Source organism: Mandrillus leucophaeus, unplaced genomic scaffold (genome assembly GCF_000951045.1).
Source record: "Mandrillus leucophaeus isolate KB7577 unplaced genomic scaffold, Mleu.le_1.0 Scaffold864, whole genome shotgun sequence".
NCBI lineage: Eukaryota > Metazoa > Chordata > Mammalia > Primates > Cercopithecidae > Mandrillus > Mandrillus leucophaeus.
Genome location: NW_012109408.1, coordinates 245,266 through 263,536, shown reverse-complemented (window position 1 = coordinate 263,536; position 18,271 = coordinate 245,266). Strand labels below are relative to the sequence as shown.

The window sequence follows — 18,271 nt, the reverse complement described above, 5'->3', positions numbered from 1 at the left end:
TTATTTCAGTCTACGGACTTTCCAAGTATGTCACCATCTCTAAATAAGAAATAATCTCATCGTCTAGAACTACTTTGGTGCCTCCATATTCTGGGAGAAAAACTTTATTTCCAACCCCTATGCTAATGGGTAAAATCTCTCCACTCTTTTCCTTAAAGCCCAGTCCAGCAGTTACCATCATTGCTTGCAATGCCTTTACTGGATGTTTTTCAGGAAGCATAATGCCTCCTTTGGTTACAGTTTATACTGCACTCCTTTCAGCCAATACTTGGTCAAAGAGGGGAAGACTTTTTCTAAATAGCCTTCTGGCCAGGCCATTCCGTCGGCAGTCTCTGTACTCTTCTTTCTCCCTTCCTTCCACTCTTCACATAAATATCTTCTTACTCTACTCACCATTTAGAATGCTTTTATTTTATATCATCATAACTTTGTGTTAGAAAATTTAAATGATTGTGGTAATCCTGTAAAGAATTAGCATTTGTCTAGACTTCTCCCATTTATTTAAGAAAGAATTGTGGAGTGATTATTCTATGCTAGATTGTACCGTAAGTGGGGATGTAACCTGGTGAACCAAATGCCGCACTCCAGGGCACTTCCAGTCAGATTATATTTTTTGACCCATACGTGTAGGTGGAGATTTATTCAAAACTTACTAAACCTATAATTTCTGTAAATTATATGAACTTTTAACTTACCTGGATTTTCAAGTTACATACTCAAAAGGTACTGATTGGGCTAGTCACTGAATTTTATATATTAAAGGAAGCCTGAGTCAACTCAACCTTTCAACTGGAACCGGATTAAATGCATTCTGTGTGGAAATCTGGAGACTAGATATGAAATATTTGACTGTCAGATACTTTCAAGCCCAATAATGGATATAAATAGTAGCTGAAAAACCTTTGTTTAGTATGGTGTATTTTCAAATTTAATGATTTTAAAAAAATAATAATTTTGAATGCTAAGCACCATGTACATAGTCAGAATCTGTGTGTATGAGTAAAATACTTTGAGGGGGTACTAAGGAGGCCCAAAATGTTAAACCATACGCTGAGGTTGCAGTTATTTATTATAAATAATTTATTTTTATTGATTATATATTTATTATTCTGAGAACTAAGCATTTTAAATGCGCTCACCAAATTTCACCTTTAGAGCTTATAATACTGCTCTGGAACTTTGCAGATTATTTGAAGATGGACTGAGACTCAGAACAGCAAAGAAGGCTTGAATCCTTTTCCAGAAAAGTTCCCATTTGTTCTGAGCACACTGTAACTTAAAATCAGGCCAATTGTGTGGGTATACTTACATAAAGTTTATTTTGATTGGAATTTTGTAGCACATTTGAGATGATAAATCTTCATTATTTTCCTTTTACTTAAAAGTAGTCTTTTTGATTTGAAAATTTAAAAACTTGACAAAAAGAAAATGTCAGTTTCTATGATTATTACCCTTTTTCTGTGTCAAAAGATCAGGACTTTAAAATAACACCAGCATGGTTCTTTCATGGTTCTGGTCCAGCAGGAAGTCGTGGAAATTCCACAGGTCACCATAATCTGAAGGCAAGACCCCCTGTTGCCGCTCAACAAATGACAAATAATAGTAGCCATCTGAGCTGTTAGACCAAATAAGTTTTGTGTATCTTCAGATTAGCCATGCTTAAGTATGCACAACAGAAATGGCTGGAAGGGAACTCAAATGATTACAGAGATTCGAGAGAATTTCCTATCAATAATTTTAAGACTAATTTTTTTAAATTGCTCTAAAGAAACCCTCATGCCGTGTAATTTCTCCCCTCCTTTCTATGGAACTCTTCTGGATTTAAATGTTTTGGGGTAGAAATGGTGCCATTTCCTAATAGAAGAAACCAAGAGCGAGGCAGTGAGATGGACGGGCACACGCTGCCATCTTCTGGCAGTAGTCTGATCAAATGAGAAGATGGGAACACCTTCAAACATGATAACAAGCATCATTTAGAAAACAAATAACTTTTCCAATGTTTTTAACAGGAATGTGATCAAGTTCATATAGATGATGTTTCCTCTGATGATAACGGGCAGGATTTAAGGTAAGCTATGCCTTTCAGTATGCTGTTTCCTACAGAAATTCAGCTGTGGAGTTTTGCACATGTAATTATTTCTTTTTAATGTATTTTGGGTGTTACAGTACCTACAGTTTTGCAACTGATGGCTTCCATGCAGCTGCAAGTAGTGCAAACCTTTGTTTGCCAACAGGTGTAAGAGGAGGGGTTGACTGGATGAGGAAGTTGGCTTTTCGTTACAGAAGAGTAAAAGAATTGTATAACACCTACAAGAACAATGTTGGAGGTATGTGTGGCTTTTTAAATCTAACAAAGGCACTCGGGGTATAGGTAGAATTCAAACTGTAGTTTCATGTTAAAGACGATTCTGCTGTAAAAGAAACAAACAAAAGCTCATATTAAACCACATTGAGCCAGAAGTTCCTTAGAATTGGTGGGAAAAAGTTTTACTACAAAATAACACATGCACCACTGTCACATGAATCGGGAATTCTTTGTGTAACCTTGTGCCCAGATGTTTGGTCAAGATTTATAGCAGGGCATTTAGTTTACCCTTTATCAGCTGGTGCTTGGAGCATTATCAGTGAAAACCAGACAGAGGAGCTGACCGAGGCAGCGGGAAGACGACCTTTCTCAAGAAGAGAGCCTCAGTCATTGAAGGAGGGTTGTTAGCAAGCATTATCTTTCCAGAATCCCATAAAAAATAAATGTAAACAGTTACTCATGTCATTTCAAAGACTTTCAACAGGTTTACTTTATCTTTTAAAAAAATAATGTTTTATGACAGTGTATCTTTCTCATGCATAGTGTCAAGTATGACTATCATAGTTTTTAAAAGTTCAGATAATCTATAGGTAATATCAAAACCATTTTATACCCCTTCGCATATTTTACAGGTGATAGCAAAACCTTTGATATCAAAACTGTGATCCTGGATGTGCTTTTATATATAAAATAAACTTTGATGATATCTTGTTAGAATCAATTTTAGGTAAACAAGATTCCTAAAATTTGCTATTAGGTCACATCAGATTAATCTCCCAGGATTTTGTTTCTTTATATGCTTCTCTTTTTTTCTAAAAAGGAAGAATGACCGAGGAACATAAACTGGAATCCAAAACAGAATGATACAACTAAATATACTTGTGCACACTATATATACATATATTCACATATATGTCATAGAATACAATGTAGTAAAATGTTCATATATAGTATATAATCACATCTATCCATATACATCATGAGGGTGGGGCTGTGTGTCTGGTCACCTTGTATCCCCAGTGCCTAGCAGTGAAACATGTAAGAGATGCTCGGTGGATACATAGTAACTCCCAGAGGACAAAAGATGTAGAGCTAAAGAGGATAATAAGCTCCCCAAAAGGGAGCTTAGATATGGAAGACATTCATTTCCAAATAAGAAACTGACCCTTCAAGCTACTCACTTGCGTGGGGTTCTGAGGAGAAACCCTGATTTCCTGACTCACTCTAGTGCTCTGTACATGATGCTTTTGTAAAATCAAATAAGTAGATTTTCTAGTTAAAAATCAATGGTAGATAATACATTTAGCTTTAAAATAAATATCCCCTTGAGAAACCTGAGTTAATTTTTATCATTCAGATGTCATAATTTCCTTCTTGCGGTGTATTAATAAAATTATTTTAAGGTAACAAGAACACTAAGAAATAATCTTGTATCTTAGAAACTTTAAGCAACTGCGAGTCTTCTGTCATACATGAGCATCTCTTTATTATAATGAGGACAAATGACGCTTGCTAGAAACTATAAATTTTGATTGAAAAAAAAACCATACAAGTGTATATGTGCTCCCGACATTCTAAAACACAATTTCAATAAGAAACCTTCCTTTTTAATGGATTTACATGATCTCGTTTTATCATAAAAGCAAGAACTGGATCTTTTAAAATAAAAAATTAGCACATCTATCTTTTTTCTTATAACATCAATGTTGTAATTCACTATTGTCTATAACTGTCCTACACTTTATGATTTTAAACAAAATTAATTTCTTCTTACAGTACAAAGTATAGTAGCATTAGCAGTAGTATTAGACACATTTTAACAGCTACATATGATGATGCCATTGTTACTGTTTGAAAGTGGGAATGATTGTGATTATTAAGAAGCTAAATGTTTTTCAGACAGTCAAAACATTTGGGGTTTGTGTCCCTAGGTTGGTGGAACCCAACTATTCCTCCAGACCTCAAATATCACAGTCCCTTGGAATGAGATCCAGGCAGAGGCATGTTCAAAGCTCTTTAGGTGAGATCCACTGCACCAGATTCTAGGATCAGTGAGGGCAGAAACTGGGGCCACTTTTCGTTGGCACTACCTGAGACCTAGAAGTTCAGTAAATATTCATTGAAGGAATGAATGGGTAATCAATTCAGAAATGAAGGGTCAATATGGACATAAATCTGTATCTCTCTGCATTCCTGATATATACTGAAATAAAAACGATCTACTCCAGACAGAAGGGAATCTAAACTAGATATTCTGAGAAAATATTCATCTCTCAACTCTGCCTTGCTTTTTGGTGTTGCAGGTCTCCTTGGCCCTGCCAAGAGGGATGCCTGGCTACAGTTAAGGGCAGAGATTGAAGGTCTGACAGATTCCTGGCTAACAAATGCACTTAAGTCTTTATCAATTATTAGCACTAGGTAAGTGGAATTGTTACCTTTCTTGTTTATCGTTTTGAAGATTTAGTTCTGATTGTACAACATAGATAAAAAATGTTTTAATTCCTAGACTGTTTTAGACTTTAAGGTACCTACCAATTCTGAGTTCAGTGATTTTTCAGTTTCAGTGCATGTGCATGAGAGGGGGCGGGGGGGGGAGAGAGAGAGAGAGAGAGAGAGAGAGAGAAAGGTGTTTTGGGTTGAGAGAAGGTTGCTTCTTCTCAGAATAAATAGGAGACCCTATCTCACCACCCATTTCTTCTCATAGCAACTGATAATACCCACAGAATGGTTACATGACTTCTAATGAAAAAAGAAACAGAACTCAGTAGGTGGCAAAGTACAAGGTGGTGATGGCAAATATAAAACAGTACTGTTTACACAAAAAATGCATGTTTTAGGTGTTAGGCCATAATGGATAATACACATAATGTGAGCACATCAGAAAAGCAAGAGAAAACTCTTGAAAAAATTCTAACCATTTTGTTGTTTGAACTAAACAGTGAAATTCTGACTTGTGTCAATATAGAGAGCAGAATTAAATCGATTTGTAACCAGTTGTACAACCAGGTGCCATATATGCTAATTCATAAAGTGATGTAAGTCTGGAACATGATAGCTGGTAAGGTAGAGTTGAATCTCTGTACTGTCTGCTTCCGTGATTTTGTATCTGAGTTAGGTGAATAAATAAAAGCATGCTTAATAAGTGGGAGCTAAATGATGAGAACTCATGGACACATATAGGGAAACAACAGACACTGGGGCCTACTTGAGGGTGAAGGGTAGGAGGAGGGAGAGGATCAGAAAGAGTAACTGTTAGGTACTAGACTTAGTACCTGAGTAATGAAATAATCTATATAGCAAACCCCCGTGAGGTAAGTTTACCTATATAGCAAACATGCACCTGTATCCCTGAACCTAAAATAAAAGCTAAAAAAAGAATCTGTCAGCATTTCCATTAAGAAAAGATTAATGGGCCAGGCACGGTGGCTTACACCTGTGTGCACTTTGGGAGGCCGGGCAGATCACGAGGTCAGGAGATCGAGATCATCCTAGCCAACACGGTGAAACCCTGTCTCTACTAAAAAAAAAAAAAAAAAAAAATAGCTCGGCATGGTGGTGCACACCTGTAGTGCCAGCTACTCAGGAGGCTGAGGCAGGAGACTCGCTTGAACCTGGGAGGCGGAGGTTGCGGTAAGCCAAGATCATGCCGCTGTACTCCAGCCTGGAGACAGAACAAGACTCTAACTCAAAAAAAGAAAAGATTAATGAGAACATGCAGTATGTGTTTTTCTGTTCCTGTGTTAGTTTGTTAAGGATAATGGCCTCCAGCTCCATCCATGTCCTGGCAAAGGACATGATCTCATTCTTCTTTATGGCTGCATAGTATTCCGTGGTGTATATGTACCACATTTCCTTTATCCAGGCTATCATTGATGGGCATTTAGGTTGATTCCATGTCTTTGCTATTGTGAATAGTGCTGCGGTGAACATGTGTGTGCATGTGTCTTTATAATAAAATGATTTATATTCCTTTGGGTATATACCCAGTACTGGGATTGCTGGGTTAAATAGTAGTTTTGTCTTTAGGTCTTTGAGGAATCACCACATTGCCTTCCACAATGGCTGAACTAATTCACACTCCCACCAAATGTCGCATGTTCTCACTTATAAGTGAGAGCTAAATGATGAGAACATGTGGACACATAGAGGGGAACAACACACACAGGGGCCTTTCAGAGGGTGGAAAATGGAAGGAGGGAGAGGATCAGGAAAAAAAATGGATATTAGGCTTAATACCTGGATGATGAAATAATCTGTACAACAAGTCCCCATGACACAAGTTAACCTATGTAACCAACCTGCCCTTGTACCCCTGAACTTAAAATAGAAGTTACAAAAGAAAAGATTAATGAATAAGATGACAAATTGCTAGTTTTAAAAAAAAGAAGAAAAAAAGCACGCTTAATAAATGTATGGGGAACACAGCGTTCAGAGAAAGATTTATATGGACTAATTGAATCAGAATGGAGAAAAGCCTGACAGGGCAGAAAAAAAAAGTTAATATTAAGAACATGGAAGTAAATGAATAGTTGTCACATCCTGCACAGCTTCTGACCCGTGGCACAGGCAGAACTGCATGGATAGCAGAAAGTCCAAATGGAGAGTGGAGGGGAAGTAGCTTCGTGTGTCTGATTGGGGAAGCCATGGCAGCTTAGTTTGTCGGTTCTAGGCACAGTATTCCAGTGGGGGCTGTGACAGGGTTGAAGCAGCCTGTGTCAAGTATGGTAGTCACAGGGGTTTGGACTGTGGGAACCACATAAAAGAAACAGATGGAAGGAGGAGCCAGAGAGCTTAGTCAGAAGAGTCATGTGTGGAACAAGATTACCAATTTCAACTGTTTCAGATATTAGGCTGAAAATCAATTAGATTTCTCCCTGTGTCTGGAAAGGAAAGAACTGGGACCAATGAGTAGGAATCCTGCAAGGGAGATTCTGGCTCTATATAAGGAAGAAATGTCTAACAGTTAAGGCCATTTGAAATGGACTTGCTATCTCATGTCCCCTGTAATTGTTGACAAGAGAGACCAAATGTCAAGGACGCTGGAGTGTGAGGACCCCTGAGCACTGACATGATGTGTAAAATGTTGTGGAGTGTGCATTTCTCTGAGAAGGAGGTTGATAACTTTCATTATTTCTAGAAGATGTCTTCTCTATAAGTTAAAAAAGATTATTACATTATTAGATTATATATACTATATAATATATACAGATTAATTATTAAACAGATGGCTTTAAGGCAACTAAAGGAATATGTGATATTCCAGAAATAAATAAAGATATAACAAGGAAGGGAGGAGAAAAATCAACATACATTGAATAGTTGTTATGGAATTTGCTGAGTTATCCACATGTATTACCATATTGATACAGTTGCAGTTTTGCCATTACTTTTAATGGCAAAAAACAAAATTGCTTTTGCACCAACCCAATAGTTTTCACAAAATGCCTGGAATGTCAGAGAAACAGATGCTTTGTTGAATTATGTATTAGAACCCCTAGCAAAATTAACTTACCCTCTGACCCTAATTATTCTACAAATATAGTCTAAGGATAATCAAAGATGTAAGAATATATTTAGGTAGCATTACTTATAATATTTAGAAATCAAAAGCCACTTAAGCAACTGAATTTAACTTTAAGAAATGCTGGTGCATCTACATGGTAGAGTAGTTTTTATACATTGTTTTGTTGGGAGAGGGGAAGTAATAGTTAATAGATACAAACAAATAGGCTCATGATATAAATACATAAAGTAGAATACAAAATTGAATATATAGAATGTTCCCAATGGGAAAACAAAATCTATATGTGAACAGAAACACTGAAAGTAAATGCATGAAATGGAGAGAGCAGTTATCTCTGGATGGTTACATAATAATTAATGCTTTTTGTTTTCTTCTTTATATTTGTCTTTCACAAATTTTTCTGTTACAAGTATATACAGTGTTTATAATTTAAAAAGAAATGTAATTCTGAATATCACACAGTGCAAGTTATGAAAGTTCATATCAAAACCACATCTCTAAACTTAAAAAGCCTGAGCTTTATTTCATTCTACCATGTTTTCATTCTGTAACACTTACCTACGTATGACTTTTAATAGCATATTGTTTTGACAAAATATGTTGTAGAACTTTAAGCATCACAGTATAGTCATGGGTTTGTGTATTCTTCTTAATAATCTGCCATTATTTGAGGAGTGTCTGTCTGCTGATAGGCAATAGCTAATGAATATTGAAAGGGACCATTAATTAAGGAATTTAGAGACCACAGTGACAATTTCAAATCTATTAGAAGTTATTTAGTATTAGAAAACAAATGTGTATATTTCCTCCCTATTTTAGGAGTAATTGCGTAAATGTCTTGGTAACGACAACCCAGCTGATCCCAGCACTTGCGAAGGTTCTACTCTATAGTTTAGGAGGTGCTTTCCCCATTGAGAATATTTACAGTGCAACTAAAATAGGTAAGGAAATTATTTTGAACTCTGTATGGAATGTGTCCACATCTGTGTGTCTCTGCATGGTTCCCTTTTTCAGCAATTTCACTTAGTATATGAAACAAATTTGGGTAAAGTTCAAATTACAAAGTCCCTGCAACTCATTGTACATGTATGAATATTTTGAGAACTGTTGCCTAGTGACATTAAGAACTCAGTATCTGAGTATAGATATTTCATTCTTGTATTTCACAGAATATTATAGCACATGTTATCTAAATAATATGTAATATCTCTAGCCATAGTGTTTAATAGTTTAATTAGTATAGAGTATAATGTTGCATCCTTGCATATGCAGTAATCTAGATCCAAGATAAAAATACTATTTTGGCTTTGCAGGGGATTCTTTGATGGATTGAACTAGTGCCTTTAATTACAGAAAAAATTTAAAAGAATTTTATGAATCAGAAAACATAATAGGAATATTCGTAACACATGAGTGACTGGAAATCTACATTTCCAAAAATGTGCAGTAGCAATCAAAGAGCCACAACCTTGTTTATTTAGATAATATCTGTTTGTGGAGCCATCTTTGATTTTTAAGTGCATTTCTCGCAGACTCCAACTTCTAATGAACATTCAAAAGTAAAACTTCATCAACTTCTGCTGTATTGAAAGACTTCAAAGAAAACTGATGTATTCCATTGTCTGTCAAGGAAATACTTGGGAAAATAAATGGGTTGTATAATATGCCTTGAAGGTCAACAAACTTAGGCTCTGGCACATTGACAAGAGAAGTTCAAAATCCTAAAATCCCCCACCAAAAATAACCTGCCCTAGGCTTTGAGGAGGTCTGATGTTGGCCCTGGCAAAAGGAGCCTCCAGTTGCAGCTGTTTCAAGAGTACAGTTAAGGAGAGCCAAGCTTCCGTAGAGTAAATTTCACATTGTCATAAGCACTACAGTTCAGAGCCTGGATATCAGTACCATACATTTTTAATCTAAATGTGTGTATTTATGTCAGCAGGACTAATAGAAAGAAGAAAATTTTGCTTTTTGATGATTTTATAGCAGAATAAACATTTATTTTAGTAAAGACAGTATTCTTTCTGTTGGCCAAATAGTTCCTTATATTCTTTAATCTTAAAAAAAAAATCATTTTTATTTTTTCCTGTAAGCTAGTGTTTTTTGGAGTTCTGAACCATCAGATTAAGAAAAAAGGCAGAAGTAGCCATGGCTGCATGAACATTCTGGAGTGAAATTTAGAGAATAATGCCAATGTTTTAAAAACAAAGAATATGTAGAAATTCCATGGTGATGTTCCCGTAGTGCAATCAGAGGACACCAGTGTTGTCAGTACTGTGGCCCAGTCAGACTGCACCCTTAGTAGAAGTTATTTGAGCAGGCTAACTGTCATCCACTTGAAGAAAGGAGTTGTTTATCAAGGTAAATTCACTTCTTAGTATTTCCTCTTTTCTTAGCAGTAAACCTTCAGTTTTTCTCTAGAACACATTTAGCTGACTTGTCTATACTACTGAAAATTGATTTACAGAATTAAACAAACAAAGGTTGTTAAAACTTATAGTTGCCTGTAAAGTTTCCCCAATACTCTGGTGGTGGAGAAAAACACACTAATATTTTCTCTAGGTCAAATGCTTAACCCTACTGATATTTTTGGAGTGTGAAACACATTGGTTTAATCATCTGTCCTAAGTAATGCCTTAACGTTATTCAAATATGTGTTGATTGCATAAACCCAGAGGTTGTGAGCCAGTTTAAGTGATGTTCAAGAGGCATTAACTTAACACTTTATGAATCTTTAGGTTAATGAATGCAGTGGCTGGAAGAATAAGCAGTGCATTGTTTTTCAGGCAAGGAAAGCTGTTTTGAGCGTATAGTGTCCAGATTTGGCACTAACATAACTTATGTTGTGATTGGAGATGGCCGAGATGAGGAGCATGCCGCTAACCAGGTAACTTCACTCTGAACTTTATCTCGTTTATCTTCCAGGAAAAGAAAGTTGCTTTGAACGAATAATGCAAAGGTTTGGCAGAAAAGTAGTGTATGTTGTAATTGGGGATGGTGTAGAAGAAGAACAGGCAGCAAAAAAGGTAACCTGTCTCAAACAATGTTGGTGTGATACTTCTAATGCAAGCCTTTTTGTTTGCATTTCTGTAGTTTGGCCCAATGGCAGCTTGACAAATGATTTAAATTTATAGATGCAAAGCAATAAGAGCATGAGAGGGTCAATACTTACATTCAAATAAACCATTTGGAGTTTAGCATTTTTTGCCTGAAATTTGATAGCAAATGCAGGGAAAGTTAGTTATATTTATTTATATGTTTGAATGTATGTACACATAGTAAATATATATAGTAATATATATATATATGTGTGGGCATATATATACATGCTTATATAGATGCATCTGTATATATTAAAACACATACCATGTGCACAGATATAAATGAGCCAGGGGATCTGCAGGAAAGATGGGGAGAGAATAACCATTGTTAAGCACATGAAATATAGCAAGATAAAGATTAAGGAGCTCCATACAAAAGTCATGTGAGTAGTTCATGAGACCTACATGCCATATGGTCCTCGTGAGTGCCTGGAAGTAGGCATGCTCTATGATAAGGAATGCTGAGGGCAGATTTAATAGCTGAAGAAAAACTACTGCAAGAGATTTTAATAAGTGCTACTGAAATGGGATGTATTGCTCAGATCCTTTTGTACCAACTTGTCTTAGCCATAATGTGCTTCACATCTCCTGGAAGAGTTTCATCTGTTCTAGTGAGCCAGTGGTACTTGATTGAAGCCAAGCAGCTGGCTTTGAACACATTCAGAAGATCCCATAGGCCCTCAGTATTTTAATAAGCCTTTTCATCTGTCCCATATTTCTGAAGAAGAAACCAAGGCAATTAAAAACCGTTAAATGGTTGGTTCAACATCAAAAGAAGAGTGATATCAGGATTGGCCCCCAACACCAGACTGTTGGTCAACTCCACCCTAAGGTCTACTGCTGCCTTCACTGAATGATAGAAAAATATCATCTAGCCAAGATAAAAGTGATAGAATTTACAAAACAAAGCCAAATGATGAATTAGTATTTCTAAACAATGACATGCCAGCTTATACTGTTTTACATAGAAAGAATGTTTTCTGTATCACCCTAAGGAGATTTGAAATCATCATCTAATAAAGGCTTTGCCACTTGCATGTGCTGGAGTGTTTACCTGTTTTCAAAAAACAGTCGAACAGTTTTGTAGAAAAGTTTATGGCTATAAGAGAAAGAGAAAGGAATTGATGTGTTTTTCTGGTCAATTTAAATCAAGCAAAATGAAGAAAAGGAAAGCACTTCCACTTTAGAAGGTTTGGTGACAGTATTGGCAGCCATACTTGAAAATCTCCATGCTTTTCGATTACATTTAAGAGAGTAGGTACAGGCTCTGCCTCCCACAGAACACCTTAGCCTTCATTAGCAGTGTCAATGACCCAAGACAGCACACTGGCCCCAAGCACGTCCTGTATGAGGTCAGGGCTGCAGCCTCAAGAAATACAGCTTTCATTGCTGACTAGTACTTGAAATGCTTCCAGTCACACTCAACTGAAATATCTTCTGGAGTTTGTCAATGTCGTGAGTCCATGTTGTGATGTTTCTTATTGACACCATAGTTATACACAACAAAGAGCAGCCAGTGATTAGTAATACAGCCCCACTCCTGCTCAATGTATGTGTCTTTTAGCCTATACAAATTAAATTCACGTATATGTAGGTAAGGACTAATATAATTCAATTTTCCAAACCAGTAACACTGTATGCTTTTGACAATTAAAACTTAACCCAGTCGACCTGTTTTCCACAGCATTAATGTTTAGATTTGGTTTCCCCAGTTGTTATACCATCTTCTTTATACCTAAAACTTCAGGAGGGAAAGGCATGACCCTGAATGGAAAAGAATATCAGATAGAATGCTATTTCCAAATGGTTGTTGATGTACGTACAGTTTTGGTGATGGTGAAGGCTTATTATTCTATTTTAAAGCAGAGGTGGTTGGTTTCTCTAGTACCCAGAATGCATGCTTTTCTTTGGATGTAGCAGTAATCGCATGTGCAGAAATGTTAAGTACTGTTTTATTGTTACAAATAGATCTGAGCTGAATGAAAAAAAGTTACTTCTATGTGAATTTCTGTGCCTTAATTTGACCTAGACATCCTTTGTTTGAGAAATTTAAGAAGAAATATTAAAGTTTAGGAATAGGAATGTCTGCGCTCTTCTGCAGAAACATATAATATTAATACAAGCTGTATATGTAGTTTGAAATTTTCTAGAAGCTACATTTTAAAAAATTAAAGAGAAACAGGTAGAATTAATTTTAATAACATGTCAACCCAGTATATCCAAAATAATTGTCTTGATATCTAATTAATGTAAAAATTGTTGAAGTCATGTTTACCTTCTCTTTGTTTGTTTGTTTTGTTCTAAGTCTTTGAAATGCGTTATGTATTTTAAACTGGACTAACCACATTTCAAGTGCTCCATAGCCACATGTGGCTGGTGGTTACCGTAGTGTGCAGCAAGGAATTATATAGCATTAAGGATTATTATGCTACTTAGTTCTTACATAAAATATCATTTGCATGTTTTATATCTGTATACTCATTTCCCTTATATACATGAATATTTTATATGTGCATATTCTAGAAGTTGTCATCAGCCCAAACTTACAAATCGTACTTTTGTTTTGTCAGTTCCTGTAGTGCACTGTTTTTTCTTGTTCATTATCATCGCCAGTGGGGACTCTTTAGACAATTTTTTTCTAATTACTCCCTTTCATTAAATTTTAATGCCACATGTGTACTGTATACTATTATAGTATATCTTTAGAGGGCACAAACCATTGTAATGTCTAAGATTTTCTGCCCCACAAGAACTCATTTTTGTCCCCTTGGGGATGATATCTTCCCCATTGAAAATGTATGCTAGATACTTTCTGTCAATTCTACGCCAGTGAAATAAACCAGGTCGACTCGACTGGCTTAAGTTATCGGTTGTCCCAGACAAGTAAGAAAGTTATAATCCCCACATTTTTTCTACTTTATATAGTACTGCTTCAAATTATTTTTATACAGAAAGGGATTCACCCTCTTTTCTTCCTAGATTAACAAAATTAAGAAGCTTATCATTTTGTTTTATTTTATTTTTGACTGAGAGAGAGGCCTGTAGGAGAGATGCACTGATTCAAACTTGCTTTCCATCAGCCAGGTAGGATTGTGATACCCACTTGCTTTCCCAGATGTCGATGTTGGTAGTGATACTTCCAGAATAAATGTTAAACTATCTAAGCAGTGTTAATATTTGCTATTATTCTCATTAAAATCCGGTTCAGATCTATTTCTCTGTTACTTTGACAATGCCATATTGGTGCTGCCAAGCCTTCACGTATGATCATCCCGCCTTTAGACTCCCTCCCCTGAACGTGGGTGGGCCACACAGCCCTGTGTGTGCTGCTGCTTAATTGAGACAATGGTTGTGATCTCTCTCCATGCCTCATTCCTTCCCCTTCTCTCTCCCACCCCTCCTTCTCCTAACCATGCAGCACAACATGCCCTTCTGGAGGATATCCAGTCACTCAGACCTCCTGGCTCTCCACCAAGCACTGGAATTAGAGTATTTGTAACTGTGTTCTCTAGCCGGAGATCCATTTTTTATATTTCAAGTACACTGAATTTTTATGTGTGATTCAATGCCTCTGGCTCTACACATATAAATTGTCTTAATGGATGAAATCATATTTGGAATAAAAATTCCAGAATGAAGAATTCAGATTGCTGAATGGAGTTAAACTTTAGTGCTACAGAAAAGAAACTCTATGGTCTTATATTTACAACACTTTAATCGGTTTTTAAAAAATCTGTGGAGGTTGCTGGTACACACCAAATGAGTCCAAACTGGAATGAGCAGCTTTAGCAAAGAACTCTTACCCTGGCAAAACAGCAACACACATGCTCCGTCTGACAAGGTGGTCAACAACATTCCTCAAATTGGGAGATCTTCTCAGCCCTGAGGTTTGAATCTGACTTTAGCCTACCTAGCCCAGAAAATCTGAATTGGAATGCACTCAGACTGTATAAGGACAGTCCTATTTAGACCTGTAATTTGTGTAAATTATTGATGAAAATAATTTACTGTGACTTTATTAGCAGCTGACTTTCAAAGTGGATGCAATTTTTCTTTCATTTGTCGGGGAGGGGAGTGGGAGGGGAAATGGGAATATAATATTGTCTCTTTTTTAAGTTTGGCAAACAGAATGTTCATACTGATGTGTTGTGCCTTAAAGACAAGACAGCATTTGTGTGTTACAATGTAACTTTGGTTAAAATCTCTGTAGATAATAAAAAAAAAATCCTTTGTGATGATTCTTAACATGACCAAATTTAAAAGTCAAGCTCTCAAAGCTTAATTACCGCATCAGCAAGAAACTGAGTATTTGTTGCAATAAGAAAACAACAACAATAAAGGAAAGCTTGTGTTGTATTTGGGTTCTTAATAATTCCAATAATTGTATGAGGCAACTATTTGCGCATCCAACCATAAGCAGAAAGTTTGGGAAAGACTGTGGGACCTTCACTTAGAAAGTGAAATGTATGTAGAAGTCTCAAGTACCCCTTCTACAGTTTTACTGGAGAAAACTAAGAGCCATATTCATGACAACCTGCACGGTTTTGAGGTTGAGACTTTTGATATGTGTAAGTTGCATAGAGGAGGACATTATCATGCAAATCATGAGCAATTATCACATTAACTTTTTTAGAATATGCCATGGACATGGTGTAAAATTCACATTGAGTGGGCATGGCTTAAAATAAAGTTAAGTGTGTTTATTCCCAATGCCATTGCAAAAATGATAATATCATCAGTAATGGAAGGCAGATCTCCCAGATGGTGTCTGATGAAAGCAATGAGTTTATGAAAATGTTACCTAGAATATCATCATAAATTAAATCAGCAAGTGAGTTGGATCTTGGCAGCATTACTGAAATGACAATAGTAAAATAGTACCTGGTTCTCCATCTGAATACATCAGTGTAGGTTCTCCTCATGACAGACTTGCATATGTTAGTTTCTGCCTGTATTGTTACTGCGCAATGGATGGCATTCATTACAAGAAGAGCCCGTCATCGTTGTGTTTGCATGGTCTTTTTCCTGTGTGTAGCCCATGTTGGGAACATGATACAGGTTCTCCTCTTACTTCCTGTGACATGATTTCCCTTGTGGAAATTTAAGACTTTAAGAACTAGAGTATTTTTATGGTGTCTGCACCTGCAGTTCTGTGTTTAAAATGTCATAATGTGGATGCTAGAGTCAGGCTACTAGTCAGTGCCCCTAGCCAGAGGCTGGTTCATGAGTTCATCAACTGAGGCCTCTGTGGCTTCAATAAAGTCTACATTTAGCTCACAGATTACAACATTCACTGTGGAAATAGATTTCATTTCTTTGGGCTACAAACCTGTATTTCTTTACTGAATGCTAAGGCCATGTTTATACTGGGCAGAAAGATATTGAGATCCGAATTTTGTACAAGATTGTGATTTCATCATCTAAACCTTAAACTTACCCTTTAAATTTTGTAGCTTTTGGCTGCCTCTGCCCCAAGTACTATTCCAGGCAAATTAAAGTTGGAATACGTTTAATAATATAAAAATAATGATAGTAAATCTTATACTTCTGTTGGCCCTTAGATTAAAAATAGCAGTTAAAAAAATTTAAATGTTGCCTTGATTATCAGTACTTAATTATGTTGTGCACTAAAACCTTAAGTATTTATTACTGTGAATAAAAACAAATTATCTTTACTGTATAGCTGGTTTCTTTAAATGATAGAATTGTGACATTAGGTATAAATTTGTAAGTCTTTTCATATCAAACAAGCAAGGCTTTTTATGCTGCTAAGTCTGCAGGTGCAGAAAGAAACACCCCTTGGAAGGGCAAAGAGAAGCTGGCTGGTTGCATCATCCCGTGCAGTTTCTCACACACATCTCTTTTTCTGATTCTGTGTTCAGAAGAGGCTGCCGGCATAAAACCTAAATGCTAGGTTGACGGAGAACAGCTTGTCTGGCACAACAATGGTGCAGGCCCACAAGCCAGCATCACAGCTTGGCCATGGGACGTTGAGCATGCACAAAATAGAACTCTTCCCTTCCCTCCTTAGGAACAGAAAATCCTCCTCCTTTCTAATCTGAAAAATGAAAACTGAACTAACAAACACAAAACGAACCCCTTGGCAATTCCCACCTCCTATTGACATATGGACTATTGTGCCTTATTGTAAACCAGTTTGAAAAATGTTCTGTAACTAAAGTGGGTTTTCGGCTCTTATGTATACAGCTTGGTATATTACTACAAAAGATAACCATCTTGTGTTGCACCTTAAAAATATCAAGACCACGTAATTTCAGTAACAAAATAGGTGGCCTGGCTACAGTATTATAGCATACAATTAGAACACTATGCCCCTGCAAAATTTTGTAAATCAAATTCAGAGGCAAAAACATATTTTAGAATCATACACTTTGCACACAACAAGTAGGTAATAACTGTCTCTAAAAATGTTTTCTCCTTAGTCTGTGATGAGCTAAGATTCAGAATAGTGTCAACAGCATGCTCCTGTATGAAGTTGTTTTTTTAAAGCACATTTGTTTATGACAAGCCTACATTCTCAGTGAATATGGCATTTAGTATTTCTTTTGAAAACAAACTTAAGCATCATGAGCCAAAGTTGCATTTTGACTCCCAACTACGGTAGCGTTATGGACATCTCACAATGTCAAGGGTTTCTGTTATGTATTAGTAAAGTATAGATTATCGGGGCCTACGTAATTTAAAGAAATGTAAATTAATATTAAAAGCTTGTAAAAATATGTATATCTTTACTATTTCTCAATAAATACCTTTGCAATTGTTTTCATTTCCTTCACCCTCCCATGTTGTAGAGTTTTTGTGTGTTTATTTAGCTTGGTTCTAAATCATGTGAAATTTGTATTTAGGTTTCTGGGCTTCATAACTTTTCTTTTTTATGCCTAAGTTGCATAATTTTCAGTTAAAGCAAAATGAGATGTAACCCAGTAAAACATCACTAATTACGACTAAAAGTGGGCTGCTTTCCTGAAAAGTTGTCAGCTGCATAATTTTTTACACACAGATAGCTACATTCAAATAAGTATAATGCATAACGTAGCCACAATTCACTAATGATAAAGTAATTAAAATATTTAGACCTATTAGAATATTTAAAGCAAGTATCCTCTAGGTGAATATGGGACGTAGTTTATAAGTATCTTCCAAGAGGAAAAAAAGGTAGTTTTCTGTAACAGATTTTATAGCTCCTTTATTGCCTGGTGTATAGTATTTCTTTATTTGTGAATCTGTTGTTCATGTGTAAACCAAACGCAAGTTTCAGATCAACTTCTGCTCATTCACAGCCTTTAAAAATGTTAGCCTCCAAATTAATGATATTTAAGTGGA

At 36.1% G+C, this 18,271-nt stretch overlaps 1 protein-coding gene and 1 pseudogene across 6 annotated transcripts in view; one reads left to right on the top strand and one right to left on the bottom strand.

Moving 5' to 3' along the window:
- The window catches only part of EYA4 (EYA transcriptional coactivator and phosphatase 4), a 298,595-nt gene extending 280,885 nt beyond the window's left edge, over window positions 1-17,710 (top strand). For 3 of the 6 annotated variants that reach the window (XM_011968908.1, XM_011968906.1, XM_011968905.1), the window contains 6 exons: window positions 2,010-2,068; window positions 2,167-2,327; window positions 4,609-4,723; window positions 8,649-8,770; window positions 10,752-10,852; window positions 14,346-17,710. In XM_011968908.1, coding sequence (XP_011824298.1) covers window positions 2,010-2,068; window positions 2,167-2,327; window positions 4,609-4,723; window positions 8,649-8,770; window positions 10,752-10,852; window positions 14,346-14,426 — 639 coding nt within the window. In that variant the 3' untranslated portion in view covers window positions 14,427-17,710. Of the gene's footprint in view, window positions 1-2,009; window positions 2,069-2,166; window positions 2,328-4,608; window positions 4,724-8,648; window positions 8,771-10,612; window positions 10,714-10,751; window positions 10,853-14,345 lie in introns of all 6 variants that reach the window. The other 3 variants (XM_011968909.1, XM_011968907.1, XM_011968910.1) reach the window with 2 other exon arrangements.
- LOC105531098 lies at window positions 6-1,908 on the bottom strand (annotated as a pseudogene).
- Window positions 17,711-18,271: the final 561 nt, after the last annotated feature.